The 17165-nt window shown below is 31.7% G+C and overlaps 1 protein-coding gene across 5 annotated transcripts in view; it reads left to right on the forward strand.

The window, feature by feature from the left end:
- Window positions 1–17165, forward strand: part of LOC107454254 (retinoid X receptor ultraspiracle) — a 173391-nt gene that overhangs the window by 109704 nt on the left and 46522 nt on the right. For 4 of the 5 annotated variants that reach the window (XM_016071379.4, XM_087154971.1, XM_016071378.4 and 1 more), the window contains exon 2: window positions 4570–4646. The exons of the other annotated variant lie outside the window; for it this stretch is intronic. In XM_016071379.4, coding sequence (XP_015926865.1) covers window positions 4570–4646 — 77 coding nt within the window. The remainder of the gene's footprint in view (window positions 1–4569; window positions 4647–17165) is intronic. 5 annotated transcript variants of the gene reach the window in all.

A 17165-nucleotide genomic window follows, 5' to 3' on the forward strand; every position in this document is an offset into this window, starting at 1 on the left:
TCGTTTAATCAGAAACAGTTGGGAGAAAGAAATATAAGTGTACAAAGTCAGCGTTAACAAATGGCAAAATTTAACATAGCGAAAACCTATACCCAATCGCAACATATTTTGAAAAGATACAGATAATAAAAGTACCAGACAGCCGGAAATTAAAAACTTAATAAATTCAGATAGCTAACCGCATAGGCGTTTGCAATAAAATGTTTTTGACCAAGAATGAGATCGATAAAATATATTAAAATAAGTAGCCAAAGTTAGCGAAAGATTCCATTTGTAGTGGATGACACGTTAATATGGCGGTCTGATACTCTAAGCCTAAATCAATGGAACATCGGATTTCAAGCACTTAAAATTGGGAAAATTGGCCTCCCGGAGGCCGGAAAAGACTCATCAGGAATGCCTTGTGGGATTACATGTTGAATTTAATTAACTTCGGGGTGAAAAAATGGATATTTATTTCTTTTAGAAGATGTTTTTGAGGACTCCATATAGGAGTTGTTGTTTCGTTGGTGGGGATCTAGATCAGGTCATGCAAATCTTTATGGTTACCATTGGCCTATGGTATACTGCCATACAAATTTCTATGGTTGCCATAGGCAAATTGTGACGTGCCATACAAATCCTTATGGTTACCATTGGCCTATGGTACACTGCCATACAAATCTTTATGGTTTCCATTGGCCTAATGGTATACTGCCATACAAATTTCTATGGTTGACATAGGAGAATGGTGACGTGCCATATAAATGCCATACAGGTCTCTATGGTTACCATTGGCCTATGGTATCTTGTCATACAAATTTCTATGGTAGGCATAGGCTTATGGGGTTTTGCCATAGAAATCTCTATGGTAACCATAGGCGTATGGTACCTTGCCATACAAATTTCTATGGCAGCCATAGATTACCATAGGCCTCTCTATGGCAAATTTTCCTAAGGGAGATAATGAATTATTGTTTCAAAATAGTTGTTTCGGATATTTGATTTCAGGAAGCATTAGAATTTCGAGTAATGAAGCTAAAGATTTTAATCGCTGTTTTTTGTCAACTGAGGTTAATTCGCTAAGCAAGATATTGAATTCTTTTTGGGAAGTTGAAGATGTAAACGAAACAAAAACTCATTATTGCAACGAACTTTTTGAAAATTCGTTTTATCGAAAAACTAATGGGAAATATGTAGTTAAGATGCCATTTAAGAAGGATATTAGTGAAAACATACCGTTGGGAGATTCAAAACAAATTGCTGAAAAAAGACTTAATTAATTAGGGAAACGTTTGTCAAGTAATCCTGCAATGAAAGATGGCTGGCGCCATACAATCTCTCCAAACTGTAATTCAACACCAAACATATGTCACTGTGTGAAGACCATGCTTGAATTTTTATTTTTTGTCAAAAATGAGAAGAAGAAAAATTAAAATTAGGGGCTATCGAAATCTAAGAAATTAATACTGAAGAGATGTAAAATTGTATTACGGTCAAAAGAAATAGGGAGAAGTTCAACGTGGCTAAAAACAGCTACATGCTTTATCATACATGATGTACCATAGGCCATTTTTTGTTGTTATTAATCCCGCATGATTCTGAAAGGTTATGATTGTGTTTCCTCTAAGTTGAAATGGTTGTTTGTGCATCATTTTTTTCTCTTATTGTCAAGCACGCTCAAAATTCATATTAAGAAACAGCTTGTATACTTAACCTACGAAAAAAACTGTATCCCGAATTAGTTTATAATTTGAAAGGCTTGTGGTGCAATACAAACCAAGTTTTAAAAAGTTCTTTAGCGGTGAGAAAAAATCACCACGATTTCCATGTGACAATAAGATGTTCCTGCATGGTCGTGGAAATATCGAAAGCTTGTAACGGGAACCAATACTAGAAGCGGTGAGAAAAAATCACCACGATTTCCATGTGACAATAAGATGTTCCTGCATGCTCGTGGAAATATCGAAAACTTGTAACAGGAAACAATACTAGAAGCGGTGAGAAAAAATCACCATGATTTCCATGTGACAATAAGATGTTCCTGCATGCTCGTGGAAATATCGAAAACTTGTAACAGGGAACAATACTAGAAGCGGTGAGAAAAAATCACGATTTCCATGTGACAATAAGATGTTTCTGCATGCTCGTGGAAATATCAAAAACTTGTAACAGAAAACAATACTAGAAGCGGGAAGAAAAAAATCACCACGATTTCCATGTGACAATAAGATGTTTCTGCATGCTCGTGGAAATATCGAAAACTTGTAACAATACTAGAAGCGGTGAGAAAAAAATCACCACGATTTCCATGTAACAATAAGATGTTTCTGCATGCTCGTGGAAATATCGAAAACTTGTAACAATACTAGAAGCGGTGAGAAAAAATCACCACGATTTCCATGTGACAATAAAATGTTTCTGCATGCTCGTGGAAATATCGAAAACTTGTAACAGGAAACAATACTAGAAATGTAAACTTTTAATAAATTGTGCTTTATCGCAATATTGCCGATTAAGACAAATATGCGCACAAGTCTCGATAAATTTTTCCAGCACCTTACAAAATATTTCAAAATTAACCTACTTATAAGTACAGTCTGAACACGAAAATAAATAAATAAACAGATAATGGCCTGCATGCGTTTCCCTTGTATTCTACTCATTTTTACAATTTTTACATCGCGACGAGAAAAAAATTTGAAAGAAATATTGCATTTTTTGGGTAAATTTTATTCCGATTTAAAAAATAGTCAGATTAAGAAAGATATTTATAATTTTTATGACTTGTAACAAACATTTGAAGCCAAATAAAAAATCATGAGGCCTATTGAACCTAAGTGATTATCAGACTTTGCTTACCACAATACAGGGCAGTAAGGTAAGCCAGTTTCAAATAAGTGTAGCGGACACTTCAAAGATCCAGCTATCTATCCATTATTGTACAGAGAGGGGAGAAATAAATCTATTTTAATGATTAGATTTTTACGCTCTAATCTTTATGTTTCATGGTCAATGGTTGATTTTAAATGTGCTAATTAATTAGTACTATCTACGAAATTACACAACAAATAAATAAATAAAAAGAAACATTCTTTCTCTGATTAAACAAACCTTTTTTTTTTTGACGAATCTCCATTAACTCGCAAAATACGGTGTGTAGCCGCTAAATGGAAAATATGGACCCAGTATTGTTTAGTCAGGAGAGCAGACTGAAGTTTGGGATAATAGATGATATCCCTCTTTGTTTTCAATATTTTTTATCCGTCTTCTCTTTGTGACAAAGTGTAACATTTCACAATAACCTTTTGTCACGCTAAATTACATTAGCGAATAATACTAGTAGTTCAGAGACAAAGCACCGGGTTTTAGATCACATTTCATTTGTAAACTTAATATGTATTTTTATGACATATGCAAGAATAACTATGAAAATGACTTAACGTACTTATTTTGATGAAAACATTTAAAAACAAATTGTATAAAAATATTTTATTTCATGACTTTAAATGTTTTTATTTTAACAAAAATGTACCCTCTCCTCCCTTCTTGTCACAAACTGTCCCAATTTCACGGACCCCCTCCGCCCCTTCAAGCATTTGTAGTCGGCCCCTTATGTTAATTTCACATTTTGTGTGCATTGTATTATCTCTGAAACTTTCAAGAGAATTGAAAAACTTAGCTCGTTTATCCAAATAAATTTCCTTGTAAAATATATATATATATATATATATTTTAAATTAAACATGAATTGATATGTAAATAAATGCAATGAGAGAAAAAAATCTTAATTGGTATGAATTTATGTGTGACATTTTGATAAAAAAAGCAATTATAAGTATTTATTTAATGATAGATAAAATTTAAAAAAATTAATATTATGAAATACTTTTTTTGAAAGTTTTAATATTTATATAAATATTAAGTATATTAACTATATTTAAAATAAGAAAGAGCTGTTCTCTTGTTAATAGTGAATAAAGATTAATGATTTCTTAAATATTATCAAGCTAAAATAACTCTCATGCGAGGTTTTTCTTGACAGTTTTATTCATGGATAAAACCATCACGTCATACCTAAAAAAACTGCATTATTTTTCTTCTTCTTATTTTTAAAAGCTCGTTGCAGATAGTGTTTTATTTCAAATATTAAATACTAGTTTTCTTATAAAATTTTAATGCGTATCTTTGGATAAACGAATTTTATAATAGTTTCAATTCATTACACTTATTACAAAGTGAAATCTGCAAAAATAAACTTAATTTAAAGAACTTCTCATTTGTCTTAACTATTGGGACCATATTTTCCAGATTGTGGATATTCCCTCACTCGTATTTTGATGGTTAAAAATACAAACCTCGACATAATGATATGTTTATTCAGATAAAATACATCTTTGCGTCTGATTTTCTTACTTAAAATATCGTCTGCACTATTTAATTAGCATACACTTTGTCCGGGGAAATCCGATCATTATTACAGAAGTCATTCAGCGTGATATCCTTTCTTGCGCATAATGAAATTATTCAAATCCATTTTTTAGATATCAAAGATTTCTTTATATTATTATCTTTCTTTTTATTTCATAGCTCCGACACTTCCAGCTGATAATGGACAACCTATATCAAATAATGGTGGAGGTAGACCTGTCACTTATACACCACCTGTAAGTACTGCACACTCAATTTATTTCATTAACCTTTTGTGGTTGATTTAGGATTATGTCATGCTGGTCAGAATTAATTTTGCTTTTTGAACAAATATAATTTGCTTGTAAGCGATGAAAAAAATTATTCTTTTTTAAAAAGGAAAAATGCTGTTTCACCTAGACACAATTTGTAAAATATCATTTCGAATTCGATATGTTTTTCAAAGTCTACCTAAATGATTCAAAAGTATAAGATAAGTTCACTTTAAAAAAGTATGGCCAAAACTACCTGAATATGGTAAAATTTACCGTGTTTATGGCTCTATGGGAAAATCAGCGCTTTGTTAATGGCTTTTGCTAAAATTAAGAATAAAATATGATATTATTACCATGCTGTTTAATAGAAAAAGTGGTAAAATTTGGTTATTTTTTCCTGACACCTTGAGCATGACATAAAAACCATTACTCGGTTAATCATCATTCGGTAATTCCACTTTTTTATCGTTAGCGTAATGCTAAGAAGTTGAATTATAGTTTTATATAAGATCTTGCTTAGCTATGCCATGTTAAATAAAGTCTTATCCAGATCCGTAAAATACAGGCCTTACTAATCTCCAAGCATCGTTCCACTTTTTTTTTAATCGTTAGCGTAATGCTAAGAAGTTAAATTAGAGTTTTGTGTTTTCTTTTTTTTCTTTCTTTTTTTTTTTTTATTTCGTCAATCATTTGCTCTCTCGAGCATGAGAAGTTTTGCAGTCCAATATAACAAAGAAATATCTCCAGGGCCGGAGAGCGTCTTGAAACTAGAAGAATTACGGGCCTCCTGGAGGGCAGAGCAGTTCCATAGATGCCCGCCATTCATATGGCCCCTATTTGTACATAGAGTACAGTTAGGAGAGCCTGAAAGACCGACACGGTGCAAGTGCGCATGTAAGTAATCGTGCCCCTTCACACCGATAGCTCTAGGGAGATTTTTCGGAAGACAGGATGCCAGAAGGCTCTTCCAAGGTTTACCAGAAACTTGCTCTCTGTTGGAAGAAACCCGGAGACTTCGAAGCTTTAGTTTCACAATTTGTTTAACATTTCTCAAATTTGTGGGCGACACAGGGGCTCCAATAGAGATGCCTCTATGGCAAGGTTATCAGCCTTTTCATTACCCCAGAAGCCACAATGGCTGGGGATCCATTGGAGAGTTATCTCCTTTCCACCAGGCAGAAGAGCATTAATAATGTTTTTACAATTGAATTCAGGGCTGTAGGGAGTAGAACATATTTTGAAACCGTGTGAATTGCTGCCTGGCAGTCGATGAGGGGGACAAATCTATTTTCAGGTCTTTCTAATATCTTTGGAGAGCCAGGTATATTGCGAACATATCTCCATCGCAATTGTCAGAGCTTGAACTGAGTGGCTTTTTGAGTTGGAAAAATCTGGAGGAAACACCTGAGCCTGCTCGTCCAGAAGCTCTCTCAGCAGAGCCATCGGTGGAGCCACTCATCGCTGGGGTATCTCTCGTTGATGGTGGCAATGGCATCAGCATTAAGTTCTGCTTGAGAGTTTTGTATAAAACCTTGCTTAACTATGCCTTGTTAAATAAAGTCTTATCCGGATCCGTAAAACCCAGGCCTTATTAATCTCCACGCATCGTTCTGCTTTTTTTTTATCGTTAGCGTAATGCTAAGAAGTTGAATTAGAGTTTTGTATAAGACCTTTCTTAACTATGCCATGTTAAATAAAGTCTTATCCAGATCCGTAAAATGCAGGCTCCACGTATCGTTCCGCTTTTTTATCGTTAGTTTTAGTTTAGTACCATTTAAATTCGTTGCAATGAACGTTGTTTAAAACTTTTATAGTATGTAAAATGCAATTATTTTTTTAAAAAATGTATAATTTTTGAACCAATATGTTTCATCAATTCGCAATTCATAGGTGCAATAAGTATTTGTTTCTCAATGTAATACATGTAAATAAAATGGTCTAAATTTTTAATGTTCCTATTGACTAGACACATTCCTATTGACTGGAAAAATACATAGTATGAATTTTAATTATCAAAAATCGTAATTCTTTTGATCTTTATCAGCATAAAATTAACCAAAATTGTATAGGTATTTTTTACCTACATTTTATTTATTTATTTATTGCTTCAAGATCACTCACTTGTAATATTTATTTATCATCCTTTCTGAATATTCTTGACTATTATTAAAATTTGATTATTATTGTTATACCAAATTAAGGGCTTAAAACTAAAAGTGGTATTCCATATTTTTATGGTAATCCAGAAATATTACCTAATTACGTAAAATTTTATGAAAAACAGATTAAACAGGGCTTGTACCTTAATCGTTTTGCAATTATTAAACAGTAAACATGTTATATTTACTTATATAATCAGCTTGATATAAAACTGTTTCCAGTTAAAATATACAATTAAAGTAATAAGCACAAAGCTGTTAGTTGGAATTGAAAAAGTATGGCAAAAAAGTATTACCTTTATCTAAAAAGTATTAACTTTACGTTATATTACTAAACAATCAGTTTGGTGAAAAACATTTAACTGATTTTTTGGTAACCAAAAGTTGAATAAGAATTTAAAAAACGAAATTGTATATTAAGTTGCAATTGTAAAATGATTAAATTTAAATTGTATCCTAATAGACTTTGGAACTAAATCTGTTTTAAGACAATATAAATTTTGGTATCTTTAAATCGAGTAATTTTAATTTTTTTGTGTAACACTCTTTCTCGTTAAGCAATAAAAAGAATAGAGTAGCAATCTAAATCTTACTAAAATATTGCAACAAAGCTATTGCAATTACATTGCAACTAAGCAAGTGATATATAGTTACCACTTAAAGTTCGCCCTTTCACAATTTTTTCCTTTAAAAAAAGAGGTTAACTCTATTTCTACAATTAATTCTACTCACATCAAAAAAGAAATTATCTAAAATCCGAAAATTCATTTAAAAACTTAATTCAATTCGAAAAAATTAAAGACTAATTTGTTTTATTAATGTTATTAAAAAAATAAAAGCAATTTTTTTGTTCCATGAATTATGTCTTAAAAATTCAATAATCTTTTCAAGACTTGCAAGATGTCCCATTAAAAATGATATTTCTTCATAAATGATAAAAAATAAATAGTAAATATGATTTAAATCACTACAATCTACCTCCATATTCTAAAAATACAAAATTGATCTGCCATCAGAATTTGAGCTCTTGTAAGGGAATTTTGGTTAATAGAAACCTTGATCATTACATGTAAATTTTAAAATATTTATCAGGTTTCACAAGCATCTATGTGTTCTTCATAATGCCAGATCTCTGTGTTTGTTAATACTTTTTTGACTGACAACTAGACACAGAAATTGTGTCATGTTACCGGTTATTATTTTGTAATTGAATATGGAAGTAAAGCAGAACATTCTAAACATTGATTTCATGCCCAAGCGTTGTTGACAGATAACGAGTTAACTCGACATTGCAAGTGCAAAGGCGAATTAACTCGTTATCAGTCTGCAGTGTTTGGGCATGAAAAGACGAGTTAACTTGACACCGGTCAACAATGTGTTAAAGATACAATAGGTTGTTCCGAAAACAAATTGAATGCATTTCAATTTATGTATCAAGTTAATTTACTTAAACTACATAATATGTTAATCATTATCAGGTTAATTTAGCTTTAATTGAACGAAAGTTTTTTATTTAAAAACAATAACAATTATTTTGCTTTTGAAATAAAAGTAATTTATCTAGTACAGTAAATTTTGAAAAGAGGTTTTTTTTTAAGTGGATCCTCCTAAAAAATCCTGGATAGGATTTTTGGGTTAGGAGATTCAGGATTTCCCCGTCTTCAGGAACTTTACCTTCTAATATGATGGTTTCTGGAATCTGTAAAACATGGACTCCTTAATGTTAATTTAATTTTTCGCATAATTTACCAATCTTTGGAACAGTTTAAGCGAATTGAAAAAATAACATACAAATATATAACTTGTTTTCAAGCCATAAATAGTTTTTAATCATTAATTATTTTTTTTATGTAATTTAATAATGTACGAAAAAGTTATGTAAAATACAAAAAATTTTACATCATTTTAAACGGTGTAATAATTAATGATAATTATCCACAATTTGTTAGGAATTGGCAAAATAGCTCTCGAGAAATGAAAATTTAGCAATAACACTTTTTCATAATTATAATACTCAGTAGACCTGAAAATTTAAATATTCAGTTAGTAGCCAGTGGCCGATAGACCCTTATAACTTAGTGGCCACTTTTCCTCTGGCCTAATGAGTCGGTGACTGATATCGATGGTTCTTTTCATTAATTAGCCACTTTTTGCAAACTTTTTTTATTCTTCGATTTAATTAAAATTTTTAAAAGAAAAATCATATTAGAAATAATTTGCGGCTATAAAAAGTTAATTCAACAATAAAAATAATATAAATATATGACGAAATTTAGTTAAACATACTAACTTTAAGGAACTTTAAAAATATTTAAGGAGGTAAAATACATTTAATGTATATGTATGTGAATGACGGAAATTGATTTCAACCGGTGAATGTTAACAATCAAATAGTCGTTTTAGTAAATGTCGGTACTATATACTATAGATGCCACTGCCCAGAAAAAATTTCCCAGTATACTCTACACTGATGTTTTTTTAAGGTTCAGTACCACTGCCCGGTATGCCCTACATCAATGCTTTCTTAAGGTATGCATTTAACTCCGAACACTCATGTTTCTCCTAATCTATTTTCAAAAGATGTTCAACGAATAAATTGTGTTTTCTAGTGATGTGTGATTGTTGACATTCATCGGAGAAAGTCGACATTCTCTTGATTTCGGTCATTCACGGTAACATTCAAAATGTGAACCACAAATTGATGGATTCTGAAGTTTGAATCTAGACAGCTTAATGTAAATTGTGTTTTCTAGTGATGTGTGATTGTTGACATTCATCGGAGAATGTCGACATTCTCTTGATTTCGGTCATCCACGGTAACATTCAAAATGTGAACCGCAAATTGATGGATTCTGAAGTTTGAATCTGGACAGCTTAATGTAAATTGTGTTTTCTAGTGATGTGTGATTGTTGACATTCATCGGAGAATGTCAAAATTCTCTTGATTTCGGTCATTCACGGTAACATTCAAAATGTGAACCACAAATTGATGGATTCTGAAGTTTGAATCTAGACAGCTTAATGTAAATTGTGTTTTCTAGTGATGTGTGATTGTTGACATTCATCGGAGAATGTCGACATTCTCTTGATTTCGGTCATCCACGGTAACATTCAAAATGTGAACCGCAAATTGATGGATTCTGAAGTTTGAATCTGGACAGCTTAATGTAAATTGTGTTTTCTAGTGATGTGTGATTGTTGACATTCATCGGAGAATGTCAACATTCTCTTGATTTCGGTCATTCACGGTAACATTCAAAATGTGAACCGCAAATTGATGGATTCTGAAGTTTGAATCTAGACAGCTTAATGTAAATTGTGTTTTCTAGTGATGTGTGATTGTTGACATTCATCGGAGAATGTCGACATTCTCTTGATTTCGGTCATTCACGGTAACATTCAAAATGTGAACCGCAAATTGATGGATTCTGAAGTTTGAATCTATACAGCTTAATGTAAATTGTGTTTTCTAGTGATGTGTGATTGTTGACATTCATCGGAGAATGTCGACATTCTCTTGATTTCGGTCATTCACGGTAACATTCAAAATGTGAACCGCAAATTGATGGATTCTGAAGTTTGAATCTAGACAGCTTAATGTAAATTGTGTTTTCTAGTGATGTGTGATTGTTGACATTCATCGGAGAATGTCGACATTCTCTTGATTTCGGTCATTCACGGTAACATTCAAAATGTGAACCGCAAATTGATGGATTCTGAAGTTTGAATCTAGACAGCTTAATGTAAATTGTGTTTTCTAGTGATGTGTGATTGTTGACATTCATCGGAAAAAGTCGACATTCTCTTGATTTCAGTCATTCACGGTAACATTCAAAATGTGAACCACAAATTGATGGATTCTGAAGTTTGAATCTAGACATCTTAATGTAAATTGTGTTTTCTAGTGATGTGTGATTGTTGACATTCATCGGAAAAAGTCGACATTCTCTTGATTTCGGTCATTCACGGTAACATTCAAAATGTGAACCACAAATTGATGGATTCTGAAGTTTGAATCTAGACAGCTTAATGTAAATTGTGTTTTCTAGTGATGTGTGATTGTTGACATTCATCGGAGAAAGTCGACATTCTCTTGATTTCGGTCATTCACGGTAACATTCAAAATGTGAACCACAAATTGATGGATTCTGAAGTTTGAATCTAGACAGCTTAATGTAAATTGTGTTTTCTAGAGACTGCATTCATGTACTTTTATCATTCGACTAAAAAATCAACAAATAAATAAATCGATGGAAAAAGTGTTTGTTTAATTTAAGACTTTTTTTCGTTCACTTGTCACGTGGCGAGTGATTATTATCAGATCGGAAAATTCAACCAATTTCGTTCAAATAGTGAATGTTGTCACTTACAATTAAACAGTTTAAAATGCTTTAGGACCCTTTGAAGCATAATTTTTATTAAACATATTTTTCATACTTTTTTCATTATTTTGTATTATATTGAGAAATATTACTTTTAGCATTTTAATAATTTATGGTTATCCTGAAACACTGGTGTATTTTTCTCAGATAAAGGTAAAAATCTTCCAAACAATGAGCAGTACACACGGCTCACTTCCAAACAATTTTCAAATTTACAGTTATTTAGAACTAAACTAAGAGAAACAATTATTTGCCATTGAAATTTCTTTAATTTACGAAATCAGTTATTAAAAAATTCTTAAATATGAATGAAAAAAAAATTTTTCAAACTATTTTTTTGGAATTTATTATTTTAGTACAAATATAATTCCGATAATTGAACTGAATTTTTTTAGTATCTATTAAACTGCTTTTTTATGGTTAAAAAATATCAAAATAAATTTTTGCTTGCAATTAGAGCATCAATAAAATATATATATATATAAAAGGACCGGCGCATCTTCGTCAAATGATTAGTTAAGAGGATACTATACCATTCATAACAAAATTCTGTTTTGTATCAAAATGCAAATAGGTTATGACTTTCACAAAGCGTCATTCCGAGTAACCATGCTTCATGCATTTTGATACTTCTGAAAAGAAAAAAATCAGCATTAGAAACTTATCGTTTACTCTATGTTTGCCTGAACAAAATTTTTTTACAGCTTTAATTTTAAATTACTAATGTTGTTGAGAGAGAGATTTACAAGAAGGAATTCTCCCACAATATAGCGTACTCTGAAATATATATATATAAAAGGGACGTCGCATCTTCGTCAAATGGTTACTTAAGAGGATACTATGCCATTCATAACGAAATTCTGTTTTGTATCAAAATGCAAATAGGTAATGACTTTCCCAAAGCGTCATTCCGAGTAACCATGCTTCATGCATTTTGATATTTCTGAAAAGAAAAAAATCAGCATTAGAAACTTATTGTTTACTCTATGTTTGCCTGATCAAAATTTTTTTACAGCTTTAATTTTAAATTACTAATGTTGTTGAGAGAGATTTACAAGAAGGAATTCTCCCACAATGTAGCGTACTCTGAAATATATATATATATATATAAAAAGGACGTCGCATCTTCATCAAATGGTTAGCTAAGAGGATACTATACCATACATAACAAAATTCTGTTTTGTTTCAAAATGCAAATAGGTTATGACTTTCCCAAAGCGTCATTCCGAGTAACCATGCTTCATGCATTTTGATATTTCTGAAAAGATAAAAATCAGCATTAGAAACTTATGGTTTACTCTGTGTTTGCCTGAACAAAATTTTTTTACAGCTTTAATTTTAAATTACTAATGTTGTTGAGAGAGAGATTTACAAGAAGGAATTCTCCCACAATATAGCGTACTCTGAAATATATATATATATAAAAGGGACGTCGCATCTTCGTCAAATGGTTAGTTCAGAGGATACTATACCATTCATAACAAAATTCTGTTTTGTATCAATATGCAAATAGGTTATGACTTTCCCAAAGCGTCATTCCGAGTAACCATGCTTCATGCATTTTGATATTTTTGAAAAGAAAGAAATCAGCATTAGAAACTTATGGTTTATTCTATGTTTCCCTGAAAAAAATTTTTCAGGCAAATGGAGGATGATCCGAAGACATGCCATCGCAATTTCGATCCTCTTCAGAGCTCCCCTGCTTTGGTAGCCCTACTACCTCTTTGAAGTCGAGTAATTTCAATATTTCTTGGAAGAGAGAAGGCCTCAACACGGGTTACAAGAATTTTGATCCTTTAGTAGTACGAACTTTAGAAGAATATTTAAACATTCTTGAAATTAAAAATAAATCATTCTTTTGAGGGCTTCTTATTGTCAAGTCTCAAAAGTCAATTTTTTGGAAAAGTTTGAGGGTCTTTGTTACCCTGTATTGAAAACCATAATAATTTAAAAATAAAGAAATATAAATAAAGTAAAAAATCATAAGCGTACTGCTAAAAATAACTTCTAAAAAATATAGAAATTATAAGCTAAATTATTGAAGTCATAAATTTATAATGTAACTATAGAATGCATGCAGAAATCCAAAACTTTCCTAAAAGAAGAAGGTGAGTTTTTTTAAATGAAACTTTGAAACAGTATTGATAAAATCAGAGTGTGGGGATTCCTGTTTAAATTTATATGGTAGAAGTAGTATTAGTACTGGAAAACATCTCTCAGGATGATCCGAAGACATTTTCATCCTCTGCTGACACCCTCTGTGGTAAGTTAAAATCCGAAGTGAAACTTTTAGAAATACGAACTGAAACTTAAATGTTAGCGCATGCGCGCATCCATTGGATAACCTCCCCCAAATACTTCTAGATTAGTTGGCTTTACGTACGAGATCTGGATGTAAGATGTTATGTTTGTCTGCTTGTTAATTGTATACCATTGTTGATGTTGTTTTGTTAAATAAAATATGTTATTAAATAGTGCTGGTATTATCCTGGACCTTCTAAACAGTGACATTTAATGGCATCCCTGCCGGGATGATACATTACGAATTAATGTAAAAAACGAAAGCACTACGTAAGCCAGCAAAACAACTACGCATTAAGTTAAGTTAAGATGGAGGCTTCTAAACAGGCACGTACTGCATTACGAACATCTTTTACGAAAACTGCAAATAGGTTGGAAGCACTCATAGCAGACACAGTCCTAGATTTCTTAGAAATAGAAATTTATTTGGAACGAATTACGGAGAAAAATCATCTATTACGCCAATCACAAGACGAACATTTGAAACTTATGCAGAGTCTGAAATGCAGCCCAGAGGATTATACTACGGAATTCGAATCTTCTGAGGATTATTACGATAAGTTTTCAGCTCTAAAAGTAAAAACAAATAAGGTATTAGCGGCCAAGGACAAAATAGTAAACAATGCCGTAAATAACGTTTCCGAAGGAAGTGCCACTACGAACAGTTATAAGTTACCCGAATTGGAATTAATTAAGTTTGACGGGGATCCAAGGAATTGGCAGTCTTTCTGGAATCAGTTCGAAAAAATTCACAAAGACGAGAGAATGGATGATAGAGACAAATTCTCCTATTTACTGCAAGCCACTACGCCTTCTTCAAAACCGAGAAGAATATTAGAAACGTTCCCCCTTACAGCCGAACACTATAAACAAGCCGTGGAATATTTAAAAGAAAGGTTTGGCAACGAAAGTGTATTGATCCAGATTTATATCAAGGACTTACTGAAGTTGGTAACTGCTGATAAAACAAAAACTGACTTATCTGTCCTATACGATGAATTACAAGGAAAATTACGAGCCCTACAAGTCCTTGGACTAACGCAAGATAAGTATTCAGATTTTTTGTATCCGTTAGTTGAATCAGCAATACCACCGGATTTATTAATAGTGTACGAAAGACAAAGAAATCAGTTTGAAAAAAGGGGTAAGTCTGATTTAGACTTAATAATAGATTTCTTAAGAATTGAAGTAGAAACTGAATCAAAACTAAAACTGGCAAAAGAATTTTCATGTGATAAATACGTGCCTAAGAGAAATAATTTTGATAAGTATAAAAACAAGTATTCAGTTCCTACTTCGCATGAATTATTTACTGCAAATAGTAAATTTAAGAATAATGAACATAAGTCTATAAGAGTAAATAATTATGTATGTATTTTTTGTGATAAGTCGCATGCATCAGAGAGTTGTAAAGAAACAGCTTCTATGTCATTAGAAAATAAGAGAGATATCATTAAGAAATCTAATGCTTGTTTTGTTTGTTTAAAAAAAGGACATAGAGCTAGCAATTGTAGGTCGAAACATGTTAAATGTTCAATTTGTAATAATAGACATTTTGAAATATTATGTCCAGATAATCCAAATAATAAGGTAGAACATGTTTCTACGGAAGAAAACCACGAAAATAAAACTAATACCTTAAGTAATCAATTACAACTCTCGGATGTATTGCTCCAAACTTTGGTCGTAAAAATATATAATGGTAAGAACTATAAGTTAATAAGAGCAATTGTAGACCAAGGTTCACATCGTAGTTATTTATGTAACGATGTTGCTAATTATATGAACTTAAAACCAATAAGTGATGTTAAGCTAAAACAATCATTGTTTAGTGGTATAGAAACTTCAGAAAGTATTCATAATGTGTATTGTATAGAATTAAGTAGCGTTGATCATAAATGTAAATATAAATTTCAAGTGTTAAGTCAAAATAAGATTTGTTCTGATATTAAACAAATTCCATATGGGCCATGGATTAGAGAGTTAAATAATTTGAATATTCGCTTAAGTGACTTAGAACGGAAAAGATACTCTGTTGAGAAAGAAATAAAATTACTAATCGGAGCAGATATTGCGAGTAAAATACTGACAGGAAAAATAATAAATTTAAGTTCAGGCCTGTTGTGTATAGAAACGAAGCTCGGAAATTGCTTATTAGGCAGTTATTTATGCGATACGCCTACAACTACGAATGAAGCTTCTCTTTTTATTTCTTCTCTGCTTATCAATGAAAGAGAAATCGCAGATTTATGGCGCCTTGATTTATTGGGTATCTCCGATCCTACGATGAGTCAGAATAAATGCGAATTAGAAAAAGAAACTCTTAAACATTTTGAAGAGACAATTAAAGTCAACTCTATGGGAAGATATGAAATCGCGTTACCTTGGATTACGGATAGTTCGCTTTTAACCAGTAATAAAAATATTGCACTTAAGAATGCGAAAAATTCCAAAAAGAAATTAATGGACTCAGGAAATTTTATTGCTTATTGTGAGGTTTTTGAAAATTGGTTATCTCTGGGAATTATTGAAATAGTGACGGATAATAAATTGGAAAATGTTCATTTTTTGCCTCATAGGCCAGTGGTTAAAGAAAATTCAAGTACTAAAATAAGACCTGTATTTAATGCTAGTGCTCGAATTGCAGGTAAACCGTCATTAAATGATTGTTTGGCCACGGGACCAAATTTAATCGAAATAATTCCATCGATTCTCAATAAATTTCGTAAGAATAAAATCGGTGTGACCTCAGATATTGAGAAAGCCTTTTGTATGATATCTATTCACCCGAAAGACACCGATTTTTTAAGGTTTTTTTGGTATGATAAAAACAATTCGGATAAATTGATAGAGTATAAACACAAAAGACTAGTGTTTGGCTTAACCACTTCACCCTTTTGTTTAGCCTTTACGTTACGATATCATTTAAATAGAGTTTCAGATCATTTAAGTCATACTGCTGAAATTCTTAAGAATTCCTTTTACGTTGATAATTGTGTGACTAGTTTAAGTTCAGAAACCGAAACTCGAAATTTTATTTTGGAATCACAAACGATAATGGCACAGGGTCTTTTTAATTTACGAGATTGGCAGACCAATGCATCTGATTTGATAAATAATTCAGATAAGAAAGAGGTGTCCGTGTTAGGTCTCAATTGGAATACGGAAGGTGATACGCTATCTTGTAAAATTGAACCTGTTGATTATTCTGAACAATTAATTACGAAAAGATTTGTATTAGCAATGGCTCATAGGGTATTTGATATTATTGGATATACGGCTCCTGTTATGTTGTTGCCTAAGATAATTTTGCAGGAGACTTGGAATTTAAAATTAAGTTGGAATGATGAAATTCCAGATAATTTGGCAAAGAGATTTAAACTCTGGCTCTTTCAGTTACATTTATTAGAGGACATTAAGATTCCTAGATGGCTAGAATATGAACCATCTAATGTTGTATTTAGCTTACACTTATTTTGCGACGCCAGTAAATTAGCTTACGGATTTTGTATATTTTTAAGAATTGTTGTTAATGATATTGTTAAAATTCATTTGGTCAATGCTAAAAGCAGAGTAGCTCCTCTAAAGCCACTTACTATTCCTAGGCTGGAACTACTAGCCTGTTGTATAGGAGCTAGATCACTGTCATCCATACTTAA

Source organism: Parasteatoda tepidariorum, chromosome 11 (genome assembly GCF_982258835.1).
Source record: "Parasteatoda tepidariorum strain Cologne lab strain chromosome 11, Ptep-v5.0, whole genome shotgun sequence".
Lineage (NCBI taxonomy): Eukaryota > Metazoa > Arthropoda > Arachnida > Araneae > Theridiidae > Parasteatoda > Parasteatoda tepidariorum.